This window comes from Argiope bruennichi, chromosome 3, assembly GCF_947563725.1.
Source record: "Argiope bruennichi chromosome 3, qqArgBrue1.1, whole genome shotgun sequence".
Taxonomy (NCBI): domain Eukaryota; kingdom Metazoa; phylum Arthropoda; class Arachnida; order Araneae; family Araneidae; genus Argiope; species Argiope bruennichi.
Genome location: NC_079153.1, coordinates 95,791,103 through 95,815,884, shown reverse-complemented (window position 1 = coordinate 95,815,884; position 24,782 = coordinate 95,791,103). Strand labels below are relative to the sequence as shown.

Here is a 24,782-nt window from a genome sequence, read left to right as displayed (position 1 = left end):
TATGAATTTAATATGTTTTGCTAGTGAATTCAGTATGTGTGTTGAAGCGATATCTTAAAAACGAAACCGGATGAAGCATAAATTTATTATGTAAGCTTTACTTAAAAACTGCAAACCAGTATCCAATTCTCAATCCATTTTTTATCAATGCAATCGTAGGCTTTCTATAAATTTTAAAACAAATCCATTACTGAATTGATATTTTTTTTATCTATTCATTTATAAGTGAATTTAGAATGTCTCGGTTGTGAATTCGATATTCGATACATCTATTCCTGCAATAACTCAAACACACTACCGGCTAGAACCAGAATTTATAATGTGAGCTTTACTCAAAAATAACTGATCAAAGTCAAATTTCGGTTAAAATCAGCATGAATGAAAAAAAGTACAAGATGATCGATTCTCTTAACGTTATGGAGAAATAAAGCACAATACGTTCCATATTATTGAAGCATAAGAGAGAGTCGATAGAAGAATGCTTCTTCCTTTTCAGTCTTATCCTTATCCTCATTATTCCAATCTCATTATGATTCACAGCAAATCCTATTCGTCATCCTTAAGTAAATTAATAGAAAAAAAAGTAATATTTCTGTGGGAAAATCTGTAACATTACTTGTAGAAATAAAAAATGCATAAGTAACATAATGCAATACCACAAAGAGCTAATAGAGAATTCACTGAAAATCAGCACTCTAAAGAGGAAATTCACTCGACTGCGCATTTCTCTTGGCAATACTATGATTAGAGCTCTGTAAATCGAGTTTCTTAAACTATAGATGAGAGGACAAAGAATCTTCTGGAAGAATACCATATAGTCATTCCTAATAGAGATATTGCCAAAATTCCAGAAGTTTCAGATATCTTCATATCAATGCCAAATTCATAGCCAAGTAGCCAAATGGTCACCAAGGACATAGATGTTATCAATATGGCATCCAATCAGCAAAAACTAAAATATCTGAAAACTCTCTTCCTTATCATGAAACTAAAAGCTCAGGGTAGTACAACAGATTCATAACAATATTTATAATAATTATAAAAAGATTTTTATCATAAAATGATTGAATTTGTGTTGCCAATATCAAGTTTGCAAAACAAATGCCAATGCAGCAATATACTATCATTTGATTATATTTTATATAGTTTATTTCTTATTGAATTGCAAATAACTGTGCATTACTATTTGAATTTTGCATTTTGTGAAGTATAAGAACGAAAAGTAAATTATACTTTTGAATAAATACTTTGCTTTCCAAATATTTGAAATATTGGATTTTCCAATCCAGACAAAAAAAAATGCAAACATTTGCATTTTTAAGAAAAATTCCATAAATATTATAATGATTAATAACCATAAGATTATATATCAAATCTACAAGTAATATTGAAAGAAAATGCATTGTTTGATAGTCTAGAATTTAATGCATTTGGTTATGAATGCTTTTTCACTGAAGGAAAAGTCTAGTAAAATTAAAAACATGTGTTTAGATTTATTTTAATAAATAATTTATAATTATTAAAACAAATTTAATAATTAAAAAATCAATTCAATGAATATTTAATCTCTTAAAGAAATATCTGTTGGAACTATAAATACTAAATTCTTTTTTACTCTCCTGTAAAATATTTACTGTGTATATAAAATAATAACAATTATTATTTAAATGTGAAATGTAATTTAATAGAAAAAAACAAACGCAGAATGCTCGATCAAAAAAACGATTCAAAATTTTTATTAAATGTGATAATAAACTATATCAACTTTTTGTGTTTTTTTACCAAACTAAAATAAAATTTATCGTCTGATTTTGATAATTGTATATTATAGCTTTACTTTATTTCTTGTTTTATGCGACGATATTATATGTATTTAAAAATAACTGACTGTATATATTTTAAAATAATACAATTGTAAATATGTATTTTTCTGGAAAGAGATAATTTTTCATATCAGACATATACACAATTTATTTGTCCGAAAATATTTACACTTTTTTCATTTGTTTTTGAAATACTTGTTTCTTAAAGGAAATAATGAAATAAACTATGTTTATTTCAACTTTTTCTTTATTTCTTTACAGAATACAAATACATTTAATGAAAAATAGAAATAATTTTAAAAAATCATTCCTATATTTAATTTTACATATGCAACATCAATGCAAATAATTTATGTCTGGATCACATTTTGATCCTCTACTTATACACTATTATTTTCAGTACATACTGATGATAATAGTGTTTGCTAAAAATTCAAAAGAAGTTATCATCATATTTTTTACATTAAAAAAACTTATTTTCAATTATTTAAAAGAAAATTCAAAGGGATTCTAGTTCAACATTAGTTCAATACATCGTACCAAGAAACTATTTTTAGATTGTTATTGTGTATATTATTGATAATTGATTATGATTTATATTGGTTGCATTATCTTTATGTCATTTTAAAAATTTAATCTTTATTACAGCAACGATAACACGTGTACTAACACGCATGTGTATAAATATAATGAAAATATTTACACTTTTTTCATTTGTTTTTGAAATACTTGTTTCTTAAAGGAAATAATGAAATAAACTATGTTTATTTCAACTTTTTCTTTATTTCTTTACAGAATACAAATACATTTAATGAAAAATAGAAATAATTTTAAAAAATCATTCCTATATTTAATTTTACATATGCAACATCAATGCAAATAATTTATGTCTGGATCACATTTTGATCCTCTACTTATACACTATTATTTTCAGTACATACTGATGATAATAGTGTTTGCTAAAAATTCAAAAGAAGTTATCATCATATTTTTTACATTAAAAAAACTTATTTTCAATTATTTAAAAGAAAATTCAAAGGGATTCTAGTTCAACATTAGTTCAATACATCGTACCAAGAAACTATTTTTAGATTGTTATTGTGTATATTATTGATAATTGATTATGATTTATATTGGTTGCATTATCTTTATGTCATTTTAAAAATTTAATCTTTATTACAGCAACGATAACACGTGTACTAACACGCATGTGTATAAATATAATGCAATGAAAGTTAATTTTGTCAATAGTCTAAACGATACTTTGAAATTTTTTGAGTTGAGAAAAAAATATTATAAAGAAATAAAATTGTTAGCACTGAAAAAGCATTTTACTGTTTTTTCTTAATCTTGAAGTAGTATAAATTATTTTTGTGCAATATATTATAGCATATTTAAAAAAATGTTAAAATATCAACACATTTTTAGTTTTCAAAATATAATTAAAAATTTAGAAAGCCCTTTCTTAGCGTGAGCACTTACTATCTAAGAAAAAAACTACCAAATTTAATATCTAGGCTCACTTGAAAGTTTAGAATGATTTTTCATCAGTAAATTACAATTTAAAAATATCATGCAAACTCGTTAACATTAGCTACTTAAAAAGTATGATAATTGAAAACAATTTATCTTAAATAATACTTCTGTAGAATTGGTTTGAATTTTTTTTTAATAAATAATATCTCGTAAGTGGCTACTTATTCCAAGTGTGGACAACGTAACAGATTAATAAATGCCTATCAGTGAGTTCATGAAAAAAAAGAAAAAAAAATTATCTCTGCATTTCATTTTTATTCACTTTGAATATAATTCAAACGAAAATTGTAATCTAATATATGTTATAAAGATCGTATTTAACCTTTCATTCGAGATTTCAACCAATTTAACTATAACTGAACTTGAATTCAATAAAATAAACATCGTTGAATACGGTAAAGCAACGGTGTCGGAAAATAATATAACTCAAATCGAAACAATACAAAGGTATGAGAAACAGTTTGTGGTTTTTACAAACAAAATGTAGATTTTCTATTAAATTTTGTAAGAAATCTATCAAAAGTGAATGCTTCGATCTGTTCTCCAATGTAATTTTGAGCCAAATAAGTCAAGAATACATAAGATTCGAAATATAATACTGTGGTGAAAGTGTATAAGCCAGTTAATAGCTACGCCATACAAGGCAATTGCTTTTGTATTGTGGTCATGTTACTCGGCTGCAAACCACCAGGTCCCAGGTTCTATCCTCGCCAATTCGCTAAAATACTATCCCTAAAATTTTAGGTAAATATCATGTTGTAGGTCGAATGTCTAAATTTATTAATTATCTGTTGGTATTTACAATCGTGTCTATATAAACTTTAAAAATACAAGCCAAATTGATGATTTTTGACTTAATAGAGATTAAACGGAATAGAATAATCGACACCAAATTGAATCCGGATAAGTAATAATAAACAGGAAAATTACTTTTTTAGGGGAAATTGTTTCTAAAGTATTAATTTAATGACTACAAAAAGCGCTTTTTACATTTTATATATTTTGTGCTGTGATAAAATACTAGTATTACTAGTCAAAGTCAATTGTTTTCACTTTCTTTACTCTTTATTGGCTCGGGTAAATTTTGTTTCTTTTTATGACGGGTTCTGAATAATTAGTAATAAAGATAAATGTAATAAGGATAGTTCTCTTGTCTATGATTTTTACATCCAAATGTAAGGAAAAAATGTTTTTAGAATAATTGTTTGTTGACTATAGAAAGTGTTTTTTTAAATTTTGCATATTTATGTTCTGTATGAAATTATTAGTGTTATCAGTCAAAGCTAATTGTACTCACTCTCTTTACTCATTTTTATCTGGGGTAGATGTGGTTTACATATTTGGGTTTCTTTTTTTTTCTCTGATAGGAGCATGGATAATTGATAATAAAGATAATTGGAGTAGGGATAGTTAGAATACTATTGTATCAGGATTTTACGTTCAAATTTAAGGATAACTTTTTTTTAAATATTTGTATAATGACTACAAAAAATGTTTTTACATTTTGCATATTTATGTACTGTGTTAAAATATTAGTGTTATCAGTCAAAGCCAACTGTGTTCACTCTCTTTACTGGTTTTTAACTCGGGTAGATTCTGTTTAAAGATTTGGCTCTTTCTCCGATGGTGACCTGAATAGTTTAGGGTAGGAATAACTGAAATTGGGATAATTTGAATTCTGTTGTATATTATCATTACATCCAAATTTTACATCATTATAAAATTCTAAACCCAATTAACCAAAAAGAATTCTAAAGCGATTTATAACATTCTGTATTGTATATGTATAGAATAACTCGAGAAGAAATCACACTGCTCACTAAATTACATCATCATTAAAAAATAAAACATATTCCAGGATTTTTTTTCCTGATGATTTACTCTGTTTAGTACCTGCTTCCTGCACAATATTACCTGACAATTTTTTTTTCACATTACATATGTACCAGAGTAGAGCTCCAAAATATACATACTTTTCAACCTAATCCCTTATCTTTTTTATGCCACTCTGCGAACCACATTCGCTTACACCAAATAACCATCTCGTCCCACAATCGCCACATTAATCCTTTACATAGAGCTCTCCAACTCGGGAAATATTACCAAAGCAGAACTCTCTACTAAACAGGCGAAAACGCTCGTGGCTCGTTAATATCTAGGCTGCACAATTTTATACCCATGGCACACTACTCCTAGCTTTTAGTGCCCGACCAAGAGAAATATGGCGATTGGAACATGTTTTACATGACACCCAACTCTGAATAATTCACCGAAAACAACGTTATCGCACCAAATTATTTAAAAGCAGAGAGCCGGGTAATTTAATTCTTAGCGCTACTTTTTCTCCAGGCCTTTCTATTTATTTAGCAACATGAGGAAATCTGCCCAGCTTTTAGCTTCTAAGCGAGAAAACGTCACTTTAATAAATAAGGCTTTGAGACCGCTAACGTGGACTTTTGTTTATCGGTGGACTTCGCCGCGATTGCGTGGATGGGAACGGTTTTAGTGATATTAGCATTGCAGTGGAAAAGGGGGGGGGCATCCGCAAATTGCGTTATTTTTCTGGTATGAACCTGTAACATTATATAAAACTAATCTTCCCATTTTTATAGTTGGGCATTTTATAAAAATGAGTCAAATATTTGGAAACAAAACACATAAACTAAAGCCTGTAAATAGTACATTGTTGCCATTCAACCAATGGTATAGACAGTGTTTATCCTGTCGATACTGCTACGTTCAGTGGTGGCGGGGTGGTCGGCTGTACGCAAGAAGAAGAAGGTGTAGACAGTGTACATGGCATCAAGGTAAAAGAGTTTTTTCCCCCTCAACTTTTCGTCCTATTTTGTTAAAAATGCATTAAATAAAATGAAATAATGTTCACCTTTCTTGAATCATCTCTTCCCAATAAGGTTTGTCTTAATGGTAAGATTTGGACAGAGAAAATGAAAAGGGGCAAAACCCGATTCTTCCAAAAATTGTTATTTGTGAATTGTTTAGAGATATTTGTCAACTCGGATATCTTCCTATCGATTCAGAATTACAAAACCTGAGCCAAAATATCCCTCAAGCTTCTTTGATAAAGAGTGCTATTACATTAAAACAAAACTTCTTTCTTCCAAAGCTGATACATACCTCAAGAATGGGTCTCTGAAACTTATATCTACATCATTGCACAATTGTTCACAATGAATACTGAGCAAAAACAACAAAAATGTTTCTTCCATCAAAAGTCAGTTGAATATATGAACTTATTTATCATCGTTTGATATCATGAGCAACTTATTGATTCATTTACAACAATTCCAATAGAAAAAAAAAAACTGCAATGTTTTCAAGCTATCGGATTGTCAGGGATAACTGCTGATTCATTCTTATTTGTAGCTAATAACTGTATCCACCGTTTCACTTACGTTAATTCTCCATTATATATCTAAGGGAAATGAGATATATATATATACTTCTAAGACATAGGATTTTTATGCCTAACCCATTACTGATTTTGATGTAATTAGTTACTACTCTAAAAAATAGGAATAAAAAAATCACTTTTAGTGGCATGTTTATGGAAAAATGTCTTTGAACTCCACCTCTAAAATCTAGTTGCAAAGAATTGGTCATGAGAAAAACATGAAGCTTCTAGGCTCCTAATAGTGTTTTCAGAGATTAAATTTTAACGTAAAAAACTAGCAATATGAAGAGAAAGTACCTTAAAGACTCTTCGACTCAGGTACTTAATAGTTTCTTTCTCTGAAATACATTTGTCAGGATCTTTATAAAAAAAAAAAAAAAAAAAAAAAAAACATATTTCCTAATGCCAAGAAGTAGAGTTTTTTTTATAGTAAGTTAAATGCCTTCAATGTTTGAAGAAGAATTTATCCCATGTTCTTAGTAGAGTCATGTGATATTCATCCTATGTTTGATGCTATCCCAATGTAAACTTGAATTGATTTCAATAAAATCATCAAACTTTTTTTTGTGCAACTATGCATGCGCGTAATATTAAGAGAAAGAAATTGTAAATGAAGCAGAAAGAGCTCATAGATGATCTAATTACTTTTTCATTGAAACTAAAAATTTTGGACCAGTATATGTCAGTTAATAATATTAAAATAAACGTGTTTGGAGGAAGTGATTATTTAATATAATAAGAAAGTTAAATTCTTCTCATATTAAAACTGGGAAATATAATTGTTGCTTCTTCAGAAATGAATTTTGAAAACTAAAATAAGATTTTTTTTTAAATATAATTCTATCTTATTATTAACAAATCTTAAAAAAAAAAAAAAAAAAAAAAAAAACCGTAATATTTGGAGCAATAATCAAAAACTAAAATATTTAAGTTACGCCATTTTTTTTTATTTTATTCAATTTCTGAAAATGTAAACACTACTATAATGACACATATTTTCTAAATTTTTTTAACTGCGATATTGTTTATTTCATCAAAACTTTCATCGTAACCATCATTGAAATTAATTTTTCTTGAATTTCATTTTATTATTTCACTTATATTAAAACATTTCTTCTTTTGCAGGTGCTGTCCAGTTGGAATGTGGTGTAGAGGTAGCGGGTGTGTAGTGGCTAGTAAACCCTCCAATGGCGAGCCTCGGGTTTAAGCGCAACCCTAGTTTAGGGGAGGTCAAGATCCCCCACCAGAGGGAGGCGCACTCCCCCGAGCTGCGAATACCGTGTCCCGTCAATCTAGTCAATCAAGGTCAGTCTTGCTCTTTCACAATTTTGTTGGTATAGACCTTCATAAATTTTTCTAATAAAGATCGTTCATGTTTAGAAAGATAAGCTTACTATATAAATTTTATTGCCCTACATGTTTTTCCTTCTTTTTCACCAAAGTATAGTATCGAACTTGGAACCTCTAAGATTTCTTGCAAGTTAAGGTTTCTTGTTTTAAACTTAGGCCTTTTGTTTTTCATCACGCTTTACCGCCAGATTGATTTGAGTTTCTAAGGGTTTTTCCATATAGGCAGAATATTAAGTTGTAGCGGTTACACAACTCTACTACCTTCTCTTTTCACGCAACAGATGGCGTTACCTTATTAATATCAAGGTATATTTCCCATGATCCTTCATGGGGTCATTATTAAATTGTATCCTGAATGTCGTGTATTTTTGTCTTCATGTTTGTTTTATCTTGGGAAAATGTTTGTTTTATCTTGGGAAAATGTTTGTTTTATCTTGGGAAATGTGGAACTTAGAAAATAATTAAATAACTCTTCCCAAAACGCGTCTATTATTTTCATCTAACTCATAGTGAAGTTATAGAGAGACACGTCCCTCTACAATGTAATTCTTTGATATGATGTCAATAATATTGAATAGAATATGGTATTAAATTCAAATGAAAGCACAAACCAAATAAATACGATTAAAATTTATATGGTCCTCAAAGAATTTGAACTTTTACAGACACATAGATTAATTTCAAAAATACATTATAAGAAAAAGAAAACGATAAAGAAAATATTTTCTTTCTAGTATTTGGCATCTCTTTTTTGCTACCATCCCTCGTCCTTCGAAATAAATCTTTCTCGCAAAGTTTAATTTCAAAATTAATCCAACGCGAGTGACAGCAATCCTGAATTTGACAGGAGATTAACTTCCTTTCACAAGAGAAAATAATTTTTCGTGTTGATAAGTACTTCCAAACGCGGAAATAATTTCGTAGGACAATTTTTAAATGTTTTCAAGCCTTTCTGACGCGTGTTTCAGAAGTCAGCATGTGTTTCATACTTTTAAAATATTTTCATAATTTTAAGTTATTTGAGTTTCATAAACTAAGTTTATTTTTTAAATAATTTTCTTAAGTTATTTAAAAAAAGTTTCATAATTTTAAAATATTTCCAAATTTGAACGAAGTTGAATCTCGATTACCTCTGTTTCTACATGATTAGGCATTAATTCTAAATCTAAGAAGGAAAACAACAGTTTGTTATGTAATTAATATAACAAGTTAATAACAGCAATGTTTTTGCCATTAACAATAAATAACAATAGAAAATAACATTTCGTTAATAATGATCATTTCATAAAAAAAATAATAATGTCTTTTTAATTAAAAAATAATTTCAAAAAACAAAATGAGAAAATCGTTAATGGCAAAAAATAGCAGTAATTATTAATTATATTTTTGTCAAATATAATTATTTATTACAAATATTCAGTGGCAAAATAAAAATTGTTACAAAACGAAAAAAAAATTAGTTTGCAAAACGGCAATAGATAATTTTTCAGTATGAACACCAAAGAATAAAGTAACTCCTTCGAAGGATTCAAAATCTACAAAGGTTTCAAATGCAAATCTCAATCTTAAAAGTTAAGTTACGAACTTTTTACTAATTGTGTCACATACTGCACCTTTGGAATAGAATAAGCTTTTAATTCAAGAATACAAATATATTTTTAGCACTTTAACTTTTCTTTATCATCAAAATGCAATAAATTTGAAGTATCAAGCTTTTTTATGACACCTGTTATTTCTAGGTTTGTAAGAACTGAAAATAAGAGAATTTCTTCATTTATTTTAGAAATACGAACAATTATTTGTATCAAGAATTTGCACTTTCATCGCACAATTTCCATTATGAATATCACGATTTCATAACTCATTTTTTAAAAACAATAATAGCCTTTGCGAACAGTAGGTCCGCAAAGATTAATAACTGTTAATCCCAGAAAAGAATAACAGTGTTTTAAAATAAATGCACTTTAAAAACTTTTCAATATTGCTTGACTAAACCTTAATTATAAAAATTAAATGTCAAAGGTGTTTTTTTTTATTAAAAGCATGACTCTTATTGAAAGCGTTCGACATTGAAAAATAAGTCGTAATTTCATATCTTGATCATTAATTATTGTGAAAAAGTCTGGATGAAATATTAGTAGCATCTTGATTTTCGTTTCAACAATGAAATATATTGCTCTAAAATATACTTAGAATATTTTTTTAAATAAATAAAATTGGAAGAAAATTATATAATTTAAAAGATAATTTGTTTCTTTTAAAGCATTTCTATTCATTTTGTGCAGTAATATTATAGATATTTAATGCCAAAAAATACCAGAAATTTGCTAAATTTTTAATCAATTAAATGTTTAAGTAAGCCGCTATGAGGTGCATATTCTCATCCTCCAGTATAAGCCAAGTTTGATGGATTGAGGGCTAGGTTAAACGGTCTGGTCTGAAGCATGTTAACATTCATACATACGTTTTTATTATTAGTAGAGATTTCTAGAAAGTTGATCCATCGATATGATATATTCCATGTTAAAATATACTAAACTACATGTGCCATTTTTGAAAGCTATTCACAAAATGCCCATGAGATGTATTTGATTACATCACATGAGGATGAACTAAACAGTTTACTTCAAAAACAAATATTTACTTAATATTTAATTAAATATGAAACTCGTTGCATTCATTTTAAAAGCTTCAGAACAGACAGAATGCAAATGAACTCTCAATTTTTACCTTTTACTAGTACAGCGCTTGTAGATTTAATGAGAATATGCATAGCATATAAATGTGAACGATTCGAGTGAAGAGGTTAAAGCTGCTTTTATTTCAAGATTTTAATTAAAACTCTCTGCAAGACCAAACCTTTCAGTTTTCAGTTGTTCCTGAATGAGGTTTAGAGAGTCCTCGAAGAAACCAGAACCGTAACGGAAAAGACGCAGTTTAAAGGGGGGAGGAAGAAAAGGGGAGGGATGATAACAAGCAAGAGAGAGAGAGAGAGAGAGAGAGCGCGTGGAGTAAAATTAATTTCCTGGATTTTATGGTGAGTTTTAAAAACACCGTTGTGTGACAAGTCCAAGGACCTCATTAAAGGAAATAGAAGAGCAAAATTTTCTGTGTGTGTCGTTTTGAAAATGCACCACTTATTTTGATTAAAGAAAGTCGTCTCTCTTACACAGCTTTGCTAATTTAGGTCGGCTGTGCCCATACCTTGAAGGCTGTTGCAACCTTGGCATGAAATCAGCAAAATGGATTAGGATTTTTCAATGAAATCACTTTTCTGAAGGTGAAGCGTATTCTCTCGCTTTTAAATAAGTAGCAAAACCACTTAAAACAAATTAGATAACAGCTACAGCTGGCAAGTAAAAGCAAAGAATTGAAATGGATCTCTTTAACAAACACGTGATTGTAATTGTTGAGTGCTAATTTGAAGTTTCTGTTGGAGTGTTTGGGAGCAATTAGCATTTTCATTCGATCAATATATGTTTCTTGGACTTGTAAAATGCACCTAGTGACTATTTTTGGGTCTAGTGTCTATTTTATCGAACAAATATTTTAAAGCGTTTCTAGGAATATAAATAAAATCCAGGAATTTTTTTCAATCCATGATAATTTAATAAAATATATGGAATATTGTTGAATTCAGTGAGAAGAAAAGTTAGTTAAATGTCTTGTTTTATTTTTTTTTAACATTCTAATATTTTAATTAAATATTTTCTATAAATAATGTGATGGAATATTCAAAGCTTCTATAATAAAGTGATGGAATATGCACACAATGCAAAGCTCTACGAAGCAAACTTATGGATTTAGAGCAATCAAATTGATCTCGTATTTACTTATAAAGTAATAAGTGCTTGCTAAGAATAATTTTAAACAGGTTTTTAATTAATTAAAAATAATCCATAATTTATTATTTTCTCTGTCAACTTCTGAATATATTACGGCAAGACATATATTTTTAAATCATCTTAAAATTCAGAAACCAAGCTTTTCCCTAACAGCAAATTTCTTTTTTTTCTTTGATTTTGATCAATTTTTTAATATTAATTCGATTTACAATTTTTAATAATGCTTTTCATTGTTATGCTATTCATTTTCAAACCCATTTTTATTGTTTCATCACATCTTTCACTCTCTTTCTTTTAGCATTCGTAGAGTTTGTTATATTACAACGAAGTTTTCTTTACATCATTAACATTAAAGCAGAGTTTTCGCTATCGCTTCAATTATCATCAAAATGCTTTTAGTCTGGCATTATTTTTGCAAATAAAATTTTGTAAAAAAAATATATATATTGTGTACAAAATGCTTGAGTGATGTAATAAAGTTAAATGAATCAAACCTTTTTATTAATGCGATGAATCTTTATATTAATGCGATTTTTCAGATAAGAGGTTCGTTTTTCCTTTGTTTCGATCTTTAATTGTTCTGAATTTTCTATAAAGTGTGTTTTGACCAAAATTTAGGGTCAAAGATTTTATAAGCATTTAAAGATTATGAGTATATTTGCTTCTTTTTCACTACAACTAGTGATAGTTTTATTTAAATTTCTGCATCACTATATGAACACAATTCTAATTTTAATGTTACATTACTTTCGTTATAGTGATACTAGCAAAGAAATGCAACTAAAAGAGATTTAAGGAAGATTTGAAATTCTAATCTCAAACATTTTAGTATGATGATGACTAGTTAAATTTTTTAGGCTTGTTTCTTTTCTCTTTATTTTTTATTTCAAAATTTACTCTTAATTATATAAAAACGTTAACACAAACACAAAAATTAAATTTAATACCGTGGTAACACATGGTAGTAAAAATTTAAAAAAATTAATTAATAAAAAGTTTTGTTGAAAAAATTAAAAATTGCAATTTTTTAAACATTTAATAAATCAAAAGAAATAATTGTTAAGAAAAAGAAATTAATATCGCAGGAAAACTTTTCCTTTAAAATTTAAAATGGTGTAAAAATTGTTTTTGCCTAATATACTTCAAAGTTATGTATTAAAAAACTAAAAAAATATTAAAAGTATAATTACATTTTTGAAAAACTTTTCTTAATGAGTTCTTGTCATGCAAGAAATGACCACCTGCCGCATTTCTAGTTCTGAATCCAAAGTTATTCCTTGTAAAATATGTTGAGCATATTTTTCATCACGCATGTCACAGTTTGCAGATAATACACCGGTCTCTATATATTATCAACTTAAAGAAATATTGCTTTTAAGTAAGATAATTCAATCTGGGGAAAGTTTCGTTAAAAGAGCGGTATTAATTGTTTGGATTACTTTACACTAACACAGTTCAATGATTAGTTTGCATATTATTCTTAGTTATGTAATGATATACACAAATTTATTTTTAATGTTACATAAACAAATACTGCATATATTTGTAATACCCCGTATTGCATGAATGGAAAATACCCGATACTTCATATATTTATAGTATTCAGTAAAAAAAAAAAAAATGAAGAGGGAAGTTGTTGAAGATTGTCAATACGCAGTTGTATTTAGGATAAAGGATATTTTGATATAGTATTAAATATATATTTATATGTTTTTTTAGATATTAAATATATAAATTGATATATATATAATATAGTATTATTTTTAAATAAATTAACGGAATAATAAAAAGAATTATATATTATATTAGATTGTCAATACGCGGTTGTATTTAGGATAAAGAATATTTTGATATAGTATTAAATAAATATTTATATATTTTTTTAGATATTAAATATATAAATTGATATATATATAATATAGTATTATTTTTAAATAAAGTAATGGAATAATAAAAAGAATTATATATTATATTAGATTGTCAATACGCGGTTGTATTTAGGATAAAGAATATTTTGATATAGTATTAAATATATATTTATATATTTTTTTAGATATTAAATATATAAATTGATATATATATATAATATAGTATTATTTTTAAATAAAGTAATGGAATAATAAAAAGAATTATATACAGCATTAATAGAATTGAACATACGAATTTCAAGAATGAACGATGTTCTTTTGTCTTTGTACAAAGATTTCAGTATGATAAAATTTCAAGCAAAGATTGTGTTTGATGCAAAATACGATGGCACAACCTATGTTTGCACTTTTTGTAGTACTTTGACATTTATTATAATGTTTATTGTATGGCAAATATTTGTAAATTGCATCATATGGGATGCAAGGTAAAAGAATTCTGCAAGGCATTTTACAAGACCTAAGACAAACAAATTTCGAATGTATTTGCTTCTTTCAAGAATAAGTGTTCTCTTTAATTAAAAATAAAACAATATTTTAAGGTTTTCCTCAGAAATTTCGATTCATATTGTTAAAAAAAAGGGCTTTCAGTACCACTTTCAATTTTAAAAAATAATAACAGTCTTTACGATGATATCACTTTTGTTTCTGAACAATATTTCCTCCATTTTAATAAAGTTTTAAAAAATTTCGTATGTATATTAATACGAAAATCATCTATCATCTACGGTGAATCATCTATCTGACACCCATTTATATCATCCAATAAGAATTTCTATAAATCTGTAAATCCCTTATTATAAAACTCCTGTGTAGAGAAAATATATTACAGATTTGTAATAACATTTTAAAACAAACCTTTACCTTTCCTTATTTTTAGTTATTTTATTTATACGAATGCATGTTGTGACAATAATCTATAAATTACTATTTTAATTCATATTGCTATTTATTGTTTATTAATCTTTGAATCAATTATGGAAAAGCATTCAAAAATATTTTTGGATGTATAAGTTCTGCAACCTACAAGTGTATGGAGAAGCTATCTGTGCCTTAATCTACAAGTTGATTCGATTATTATTAAACTGAACATTATTATTTCTATCTACAGTATTAAGTTGCAAAGTTTATTTTCGGCTGGAAATATTGAATATTTTTTTTAATTCAAGAATCTTAATATTGAACAGTCTTCTTTATTATTACGCCATTTGAGTTTTTTTCTTTTACGCTCATTCATTATTAAGTTACATTCACTTTCATGTTTGCATAAGCAGTGTTTTAACACAATTTTACATCATTAAATGATATTTTATCTAATTATAAAATTTAGTAACATCTTCTTATGAATAAAAAACGTCAAAAATGCAATATTTTTTTTTCAAATTTGGTGTAAAAATTTCTTAATATGATTTGCAATTTTTGAACTTTAGAATAAGAAATTTGTTTATTTAAAAAGGTTTTACTGTTCTTTTCATGTTTCATACTTTAAAAAAATGAAAATTTAATTTTCTTTATCTGGCTAATTTTAATATTTGGACAGAAATGCTGCTTATTTTTTATTTCTGGAATAGTTAATAATAATAATAATAATAGAAATAATAATAATAATAAAGAATAATTAATAACGATTCTTAAGTTATCACCAAAATTCTGAACAGATTATTTGATAAGTTTCTAAACTATAAAGTTTTTGCTTTATGTCTCATTCTAACTCCAAATTTATTTTTTTCAAATTTTCATAAAAGTTTTGGATTTTAATTGATATATGTTTTTCTTAAATGCTATTTTTGAATTAAAAAAGAATTTTATAACATTTTTCAGAAAATTACTCTCTAATGTATACTCCCTAATGTAATAGTATACCTCATACTTCTTATCAACCATATACCGTATAAGCATATATCTTAAATATTTTTCAAAATATCTATAGTTCTGTCAGATGTATTTTTTTATCCAGTCTCGCGCTTTTAAATAAAATAAAATTCAATTTTCATTTCAAAGTCATTAAAAATTTAAAAAAAAATAATTCTGACATTTGAATAAGAAGTAGCATGCACATAATTTTAAAAAAGACTTGCCGATATTAAATGTAAATCCCATTGGTAAAATATTTTAAATACAAATAAATGCATAGATAAAGTTAAAAAGAGAAAGAAAAATCGAATCAAAGAAAATAGTAAATAAATCTTAAATTAAATTCCTCTTTTTCTCCTTTCTTTTTTTTATTGAATATCTTAGAATATTTATTTTCTTATATTTAATTAGAACAAATTTCTTTTTTAAAAAACGTCAATTCACAATGGAAAATTTATTTCCAACCTGAAAGATGACTTTCATTAGCCTAATGTGCAAACATTTAAAGAATGATATTTCTCTAAATGGGACAAAATTCACTTACTACAAGCAAATTACGAGTAAATTTACAAAATTGAAGTAACAGAATATTAAAAGAAATGTAATTTTAATGATATACTCAAAAAGAAAAGGAACAGTCGATGTTGTCAGACAATTGTAATTATATTTAAATTTGAAGTGTACCGGGAAAAAAAATCAATTTACGAAAAATAGCAAAAATTTGTTCGAAAGTTAAATATGTTAATAAAATCGTAACTGTAATGAATTAAATTGTATAAATATATATTTATTGAAAGACGAATTTTTTCTTCATTGGGGAAAAACAGCATTACAAAATACAACAGATTTCATAAATAGAATAATTAAAATAGATAAACTTTTTGAAAATGATTTATTGTTATATATGAAAAGGCAAATATTGTGTATTATCAAATGAAATATAGAATGGAAGTTCAAATTTAGATGTAATAATAATCATAATTATCATATATGTTAAAATTTCTGGCGACTTTTTCTCTTAAATTTGGAAAATAACTGTGTTAAAAATTTTATGTGTAGAAGAAACAAATTATTAATGGTAACTTAATAAAAAATATTTTTCCTTAACAATTCATAATTAGGGATTGAATCGTTTAATTTTCAATGATATTTAATTCTTAAAATTCGTTAGCATTCATCTGACGGATTTAAATCCATTATTTAAATTTGAATTCACTTAGAAACATAGAAATATGTCATTATTAGCAGACTAAAAACAGGAAAATATATACTTTTTAATTTTTGTTCTGTTATATAAATATATTTATTTTCTCTGCATACAGCAATTAAGTCCAAATTCGACTTATTAAAAAGAAATTAGATAAAATGAATTACCGAGGTACCTGAAAGTATTATCAATATTATTATTATTTGCTTTTTATTTGTTAGATGTACTATTAAAGAGTGGAAGTTTTAAGGTATGCTTTACTATGCTTAAATTGTTCTCAAATTAAATTACAACAGTAAGAAAATGTAGTTATTAGTAGAGACTATGTTTACTTTTGCTTTACTTTTGTTTCCATCATGTTTATTATTTTTCATAAATAACTATATAACACATGAAAACATAGAATGAATTACATAATTTGATTTATTTCCAAATGAATTTAAATAATTCGAAGATAATAATATTTTTATTACCTGGATATTTCTGTGAAATCACATGATACATTTATCAGGCTTCTCTTTGTATAATACGAATTACATTCAAATAAATATGTGGCATACTGATTTTAACATTCAAAATCGTACATTTTTAATGCAATAGATCATCATAAAACAGAACATGTGTAATTATTTCTTATTAATATTAAAATCCAAATTAATATATATGAAATTTACTTACCGCCTTTGTTTACCAGTTATTTCACTGAGAATGTTAATATTGTTTAATTTCAATTCAATCTCTTAAGCATAAATTGTTTACTCCACAATATTTTTAAAAATCAAATTGTGATAAATTTCACGATGTATTGTTTCAATAACCTTACATCTGTTCTGTTTTTTTGTACACATGAACCTTTCAAATGAAGATTTTAACACTTTAGTAATAAATAAACTTTCCTCACCATTGAAATATAAACATGTGATCGCCAAAGCCATCATTATAGATCTAAAAGAATTACTGCAATCAATTATGTAATTATATGCTTAGATGATTCTTTGATTAAGTATTTGAATAAAGAATGAAAACAATTTGAATTTCATTGCTACAAGAGAAACAACTTTTAAAAATCTTTCAAAAACATTTTTAAAAAATTATAAATTAGTATCAAAGATTATGTTTTTAATTTTAGTATAGAGTAAAAAATAAAAAAATCCTTTTTTTTTCTGGGCACTAAAGTTTTAAAAGCTATCAAGGAAAAATATTAAATCACTCTAAAATTCAATTAATTAAAATGTAGCTAAAACTGCTGAAAACCCTCTTCGTGAAATACATTCTCGCTTTTCAAAATAAACATAAGTCAAATTTGATACTTCAAAGTTGAAATTTCTTATCTGCAGAGCAGTAACATACAGACAGACAAATATCCTCCTTTATTATTAGTAAACATTAAGAGATTTAATAATATGTTAGATCCTTTCAAAAGAAATAATGCTACACTGCAATTCTTCCCTTAGATACTTTGTTTGATAACGCACCACAAATAAGAAAAGCATTAGAACCTCTATAATATATTTCACCTGTCAAACTGTTTGATGGAGCGTGTAATAAGTGTGAGTTTTCTGAAATGTGCTCCTCTAAATGAGCTCTGACACCTATCAGGAGAAGGAAAATGCACTGATTGGTTAATCTGTTACCAGAAAGCTCATTAGTTAAAGTAGCTGGAAATTAGTTACGAATAGTTATTGCTTTCGTGAGTACCTAAAGGATTTAGTTGAAGGAAGATATTTTTTTTATATCCATCTAGCATTACTTGACAAAAGCTCTATCGTTCGGAACAGTGCACACTAGCATATTTAACATCTGTTTATTTTATCATTCACATTAAGAAAACCTTGCTTGATACTCTTGGGATTCTTAAACAATCTTTGTACAGATGTCAGATTAAATAGAAATCTTTTCTCTTGGTATTATTATCTGATATATTCCCGGATTTATTCAGATTTTTTTTTATTCCGAAAAATGTTAGTTACTCTTTATCTAGTATGGCTGCAATTCTTATCTGAACGAATTAATTTGTAAATATGTATTATAAAAGCTAGAAAATTTCATTTTACGAACGAGATATCTTCTCCAGTTCGCTATACATTAAAAGAAGTTTCTTTTTTTGTAAAAATAATATATATATATATACCACATGTTCTCCAGCACATTTATAAACAATTTAATACACTTTTAACAAACATATTACTTCTAACAAACGCATTCAATTTAGAAGAATTCAAAGATTGCATATATTTTATGTTTTTAATTATTCTAAATTTAATGATTTTTGAATAAATTAAGAACCCTAATAATTTATTTGAAAAATCTTAATTTTGAAATCAAAAGTTTTTTGGTCAAGTATAAATAATCAGCTTCTTACACATTTCATTATATATAGTCACTCAGTATATTCCTTATATAAAGGTGGTTAACAAAATAAGGGAAACACCTGGGAATAAAAGTGACATTTTTGAATGCGCTTCGTAAGCATTAAAATATAATAATAGCCGCCAGGTTTTTTTATAAATAGCAATGTATATATTCTAGTAGTATATGTTAGCTTCTTTGAAATTCTGTAATTCTTGGATTTTCTTTTTAAGTGTAAAATGTGGGACTTCTCAGATTTTCAAAGAGACCAAACTGTAGGACCTCCGTCTAGCAAATGTGACCCAAATATCCAAAATTTTTGGCTTTTCTAGAGATATAGTGTCTAAAGTCTGGATAGCTTACATACAGCGCGGCAAGACAAACTCGGCAAAGCAAAATAGTGGGCGGAAAGAGAAGCTTAGTGAAAGAAACCGATGGGTATTGAGGCAGATTGTAATGTCTAAAAAGCTAGCAACTGCAGCAAAAGTGCAGTTGTTAGCTGAACTGCAGAGCTCAATAACCATCTGGATTCATTCTCCAGTATCAATGATTACAGTTAGAAGGCACCGTCATAAACACTACATTTATGGTAGAGAAGCAGTTCCCAAGCCTCTTGTCAGAGATGTTAATGGTAAACGTCGTCTACTGGTGTCACACTCACAAAACCTGATCGATTGATAAGTGGAAGAAAGTAATATGGTCTGATGAATCGTGTTTCACCCTTTTTCCAACAACAGGACTGGTGCACGATTGGTGAATACCTAGTCAACTGTATGATCGTGATTGTCTCCTTCCAAATGTCAAGCACGAAGGTGGATCTGTCATGATATGGCCAGCCATGTCGTGGTTTTCCGCTGGACTAATCGTAACCCTGAAAAGAAGGATCACTGGAGAGAAGTATGAAGAAATTTTAGCTGACCAGATTCATCCTATGATGCAAACTTTGTTTCCTGAAAGAGATGTAATTTTTCAGGATGATAATGCACCTTTCCGTGCAGCGAAACTTGCCCAATCATGGTTTGATGAACATGAGGATGAAGTTAAACATCTGCCTTGGCCCCCACAATCATTCGACATCAATATAATTGAACTGTTATGGTTTATTTTAGAGAGTTAAATATGGAATTGGTATCCTCCACCGACATCTCTCCCAGAACTTTCACAATATCTCCAAGAAAAATGGTACAATACTCCTCTAAACACTATTCAACACTTGTATGAATCGATTCCTATGCGAATCCAAGCTGTATTACATGCCAAAGGCGGTCCTACACCATATTAATAAAGGATTATTTTTAAATCTAAGGTATTTCCATTATTTTGATAGCTACCTGTATTTTGTATACAAATGTGAAAACCACATAAAAATCCTTCAAAATGAAAAAAAAATTCATTAGTAGTTATTAAAATAATAAAATGAAAACAAATCCTTAAGATGATGTTAAAGAAAGCTATGTAGATATATGAAATTAGGTTGACCAGCTTGTTGAAAGCGAGCTCTTACATTCTGTACTGCCGAGACTCGCAAAATGTCTAATCTACCTCACTATGAATTGCGATATTCATTATTCGTTTATATCTAAATTTGCTATATATTTCTTCCAATAATTTTAGGCTAGAACATGATATAGAAACAGATAAAACAAAATAATAATCTGATTTGTTGGACTAACAAGTTTTCATAATAATACTCATCTAATGGGTCTAAGGATGTGGATTGTAATCCCAATTATAAAAAACCATTCAGTGCAATGAATTTTAATTTATTTTTTATATTAAACAATTCAATGATTTAATTGATATTTATCTGCTACCTTCTTAGCTGAGAAACATAATAATCATTTTCCTGAGATTCTACAGCAAAATCCATTAAAGAATTACAAAATCATAATTTTACTGGATTTTGACGTACTGGTTTACAATTTCGTCTAGCAATCTGAAACATATTATTATTAAAATATCATCTTCTAATCTTACAAGAATAAAATTCTACTCATAAGTAACCGAATGTGCATAAGTTGCTTTTATAGAAACAACAGATAATTTGGCAACTACGAGAATTAAATTAAATAATTTAATTCAGATTTATTGCTACTCTCTTAGTAAAGAAACATAATAATTGTTTTGAAATCCTACCGCAAAATCCATTAAAGAATTCTAAAATAATGATTTTATTTGGACTTATTCACTCTGATTTACAAACTCACATAGCAATCTGAAACATAGTTATATTTTTATTAAAATATCACTATCTAATCTTACAAGAATAGATATCTGCTCATAAGTAAGTGAATGTGCATAAGTTGCTCCTATAGACAACAGATAATTTGGCAAACGTCCAGTGCAATTCAAAGTCAACAAACTCAACAATTTCCTGCTAGGATCCTCCCCAGATACCATGTTCCCATAAACCTTGGCAAGTAGCCCCTTTCATATCCAGGCACCACGTGGCCATGAATATGAAACATGGATAAACATCGGAATGCTGCACAAAATAGCTACAACTCATACTTTTCTTCTGCTTTCGGGGGAAACTATCTGTTGTAGAGTTTCGAGGATCCTTTTTGCCAACAGCACATTTCAGTCCATAAATTACCGAAATGGCAGAAAGAAAATGGAGGCGCAAAACTGGAAAAGACTGCCATTTTTTTTTTTTTTTTCCGTCTGGCATACTTTTAGTCAAATTCTTTTTTACATTCTTTTGAGTTATGGAAGTTGGTCAGAAGTAATCTGTGTAAAGCTAAGGGAATGATTTAAGAAGAAATACTTGAAAACACTGTGATTAGGATTCTTTCTTATAGTTGTCGGTGAAATAATTTTTCTCGGAATTTTTGCTTATGAATTTATAAACTGTCGGCATAGAGAGATATACAGATAGACGATATATTTTATGGACTTTATTATAATAAGTCCTAGTTTATTACATCGGTTATATATTTCATTACTTATTTAAGATTGTGCTGATTTAAATCAATAACTTTTAATAAAAGAAAATCTGAAATAGTATTATCATTATGTATAAAATCTATAATCTTGAAAAAACCCTTATATCTGTATCAGGCTATTACGAGGGGGATTTCAAAGACTATTATATCATTATATATCAGTTATCCCAAGAAGATAAATTAATTTTTCTCCGTCGTAGTCGGCAATATTCACAACATTTTAATTTTTATAATATTCTAAAACCAAAGAAAAGATAACAACCATCAAATTCCTGTCATTAAGAGATTTCAAAAACCAAGGGATTAAATAATAATTTTCAGTAGAAGCAACAACGTTAGGTAGAATTTTTCTAATCTAAGAGATTATATTTTTTTATTGCTAGAAGAATTTTTAATTAGAAGCTTTTTCGGAAAATATATGCATATATATTATCAGAGATTTAAATTTAAATTTATGTTATCAAAAGTAATCTTACATCATCTTGCATCCATGAAAAACTTAATTTGGCCTTTTGTACTATTTTTTATTTAAAATAAGCACCATTGGACGATTTTAAAATTTTTGAGAACATATGAAGATATTCATTATGTCATTCACAGAACCTAGTGAATTTATGTTTAGCAAAGCGAGTGTAAAGTTTTAAACTTCAGTTTATGAAATGATGACTTTAATAAATACTGTCTTTAAGTTAGCTTAAAAAATTATAATTCTATATATTACTTTCATTTTGATAATTTGATGCTAAATTTGAAAGATTATACTGCGTCGTAATTGGAATTCTTGTAATGTAAATAATATGAAACATAATAAATATCCTGAAACGTAATAAATATGCTAAATTTTCATTTCAGATATCCATTGCAATAATAAATGATTTTCATATCAATCTACTGAAGAATCTAAACCCATTAAAATGGTCTTTTTTATCACAGAAATAGCCGATACTGCTCAGTCAAGCGATTTCATAATTTGAATTCTTGTAATGTAAATAATATGAAACATAATAAATATCTTGAAACGTAATAAATATGCTAAATTTTCATTTCAGATATCCATTGCAATAATAAATGATTTTCATATCAATCTACTGAAGAATCTAAACCCACTAAAATGGTCTTTTTTATCGCAGAAATAGGCGATACTGCTCAGTCAAGCGATTTCATAATTTGAATTCTTGTAATGTAAATAATATGAAACATAATAAATATCTTGAAACGTAATAAATATGCTAAATTTTCATTTCAGATATCCATTGTAATAATAAATGATTTTCATGTCAATCTACTAAAGAATCTAAACCCATTAAAATGGTCTTTTTTATCACAGAAATAGGCGATATTGCTCAGTCAAGCGATTTCATAATTTGAATTCTTGTAATGTAAATAATATGAAACATAATAAATATCCAAAAACGTAATAAATATGCTAAATTTTCATTTCAGATGTCCATTGCAATAATAAATGATTTTCATATCAATCTACTGAAGAATCTAAACCCATTAAAATGGTCTTTTTTATCACTGAAATAGGCGATACTGCTCAGTCAAGCGATTTCATAATTTGAATTTCTGTAATGTAAATAACATGAAACATAATAAATATCTTGAAACGTACTAAATGTGCTAAATTTTCTTTTCAGATATCCAGTGCAATAATAAACGATTTTCATGTCAATCTGCTAAAGAATCTAAACGCATTAAAATGGTCTTTTTTATCATCGAAATAGGCAATACTGCTCAGTCAAGCGATTTCATAATTTGAATTTTTGTAATGTAAATAATATGAAACATAATAAATATCTTGAAACGTAATAAATATGCTAAATTTTCATTTCAGATATCCATTGCAATAATAAATGATTTTTATGTCAATCTACTGAAGAATCTAAACCCATTAAAATGGTCTTTTTATCGAAAAAAGAAGCTATACTGCTCAGTCAAGTCTGCGTCAATATAATTCAGAATAGATGACCACTTACTATGCATTGAAAGCAACAAAATGCGATTAAACTGTCCAACTTCAAAACCGAAAGAGGTCAAACCGAACAAAGGATATGTTAGCGTCAGTAAGCTGTTTCCAGAATCAGTGTGCTCAACCACTCTTTTTCCAGGAGCAGCGCCCACGTCAAATGTATGAAAGGTTGAAACTGTCCAAAATGGAGGACCGTTGTATTTTTATTCTTGGAACGATTCCTGGGCGTTCTTCTTGAAAAGAGGAAAAGTTTACAAAGAAAAAAAATGGCGGACAGTTTAAGCAAGCAAGGCAAAAGGGGCCGGGAAAATTGGTCTAGTCAATGTCAATCAACCTTCGCAAATACTCGAGATATTTTTGTATTTTCCCCAGAAACTTCCGTCTGATCTTGGAATTTCGAACAATGCGTTGATGTTTTCGCGCTTTTCAATTGCTAATGTGACGTTTAAGGCCCCCTCCCCTCTTTTTAAAAGGACGGTCTGACGTTTTACTTTATATTCAAATATTCCTTCTTCCAAGAAAGGAGGGAGGTTTTTAGGTAAACAATTCTTGATGCCTCTGGAA

At 27.5% G+C, this 24,782-nt stretch overlaps 1 protein-coding gene across 1 annotated transcript in view; it reads left to right on the top strand.

Moving 5' to 3' along the window:
- Nucleotides 1-24,782, top strand: part of LOC129963438 (teneurin-m-like) — a 618,667-nt gene that overhangs the window by 403,601 nt on the left and 190,284 nt on the right. Inside the window, exon 4 of the mRNA XM_056077801.1 lies at nt 7,897-8,076. Coding sequence (XP_055933776.1) covers nt 7,959-8,076 — 118 coding nt within the window. The 5' untranslated portion in view covers nt 7,897-7,958. The remainder of the gene's footprint in view (nt 1-7,896; nt 8,077-24,782) is intronic.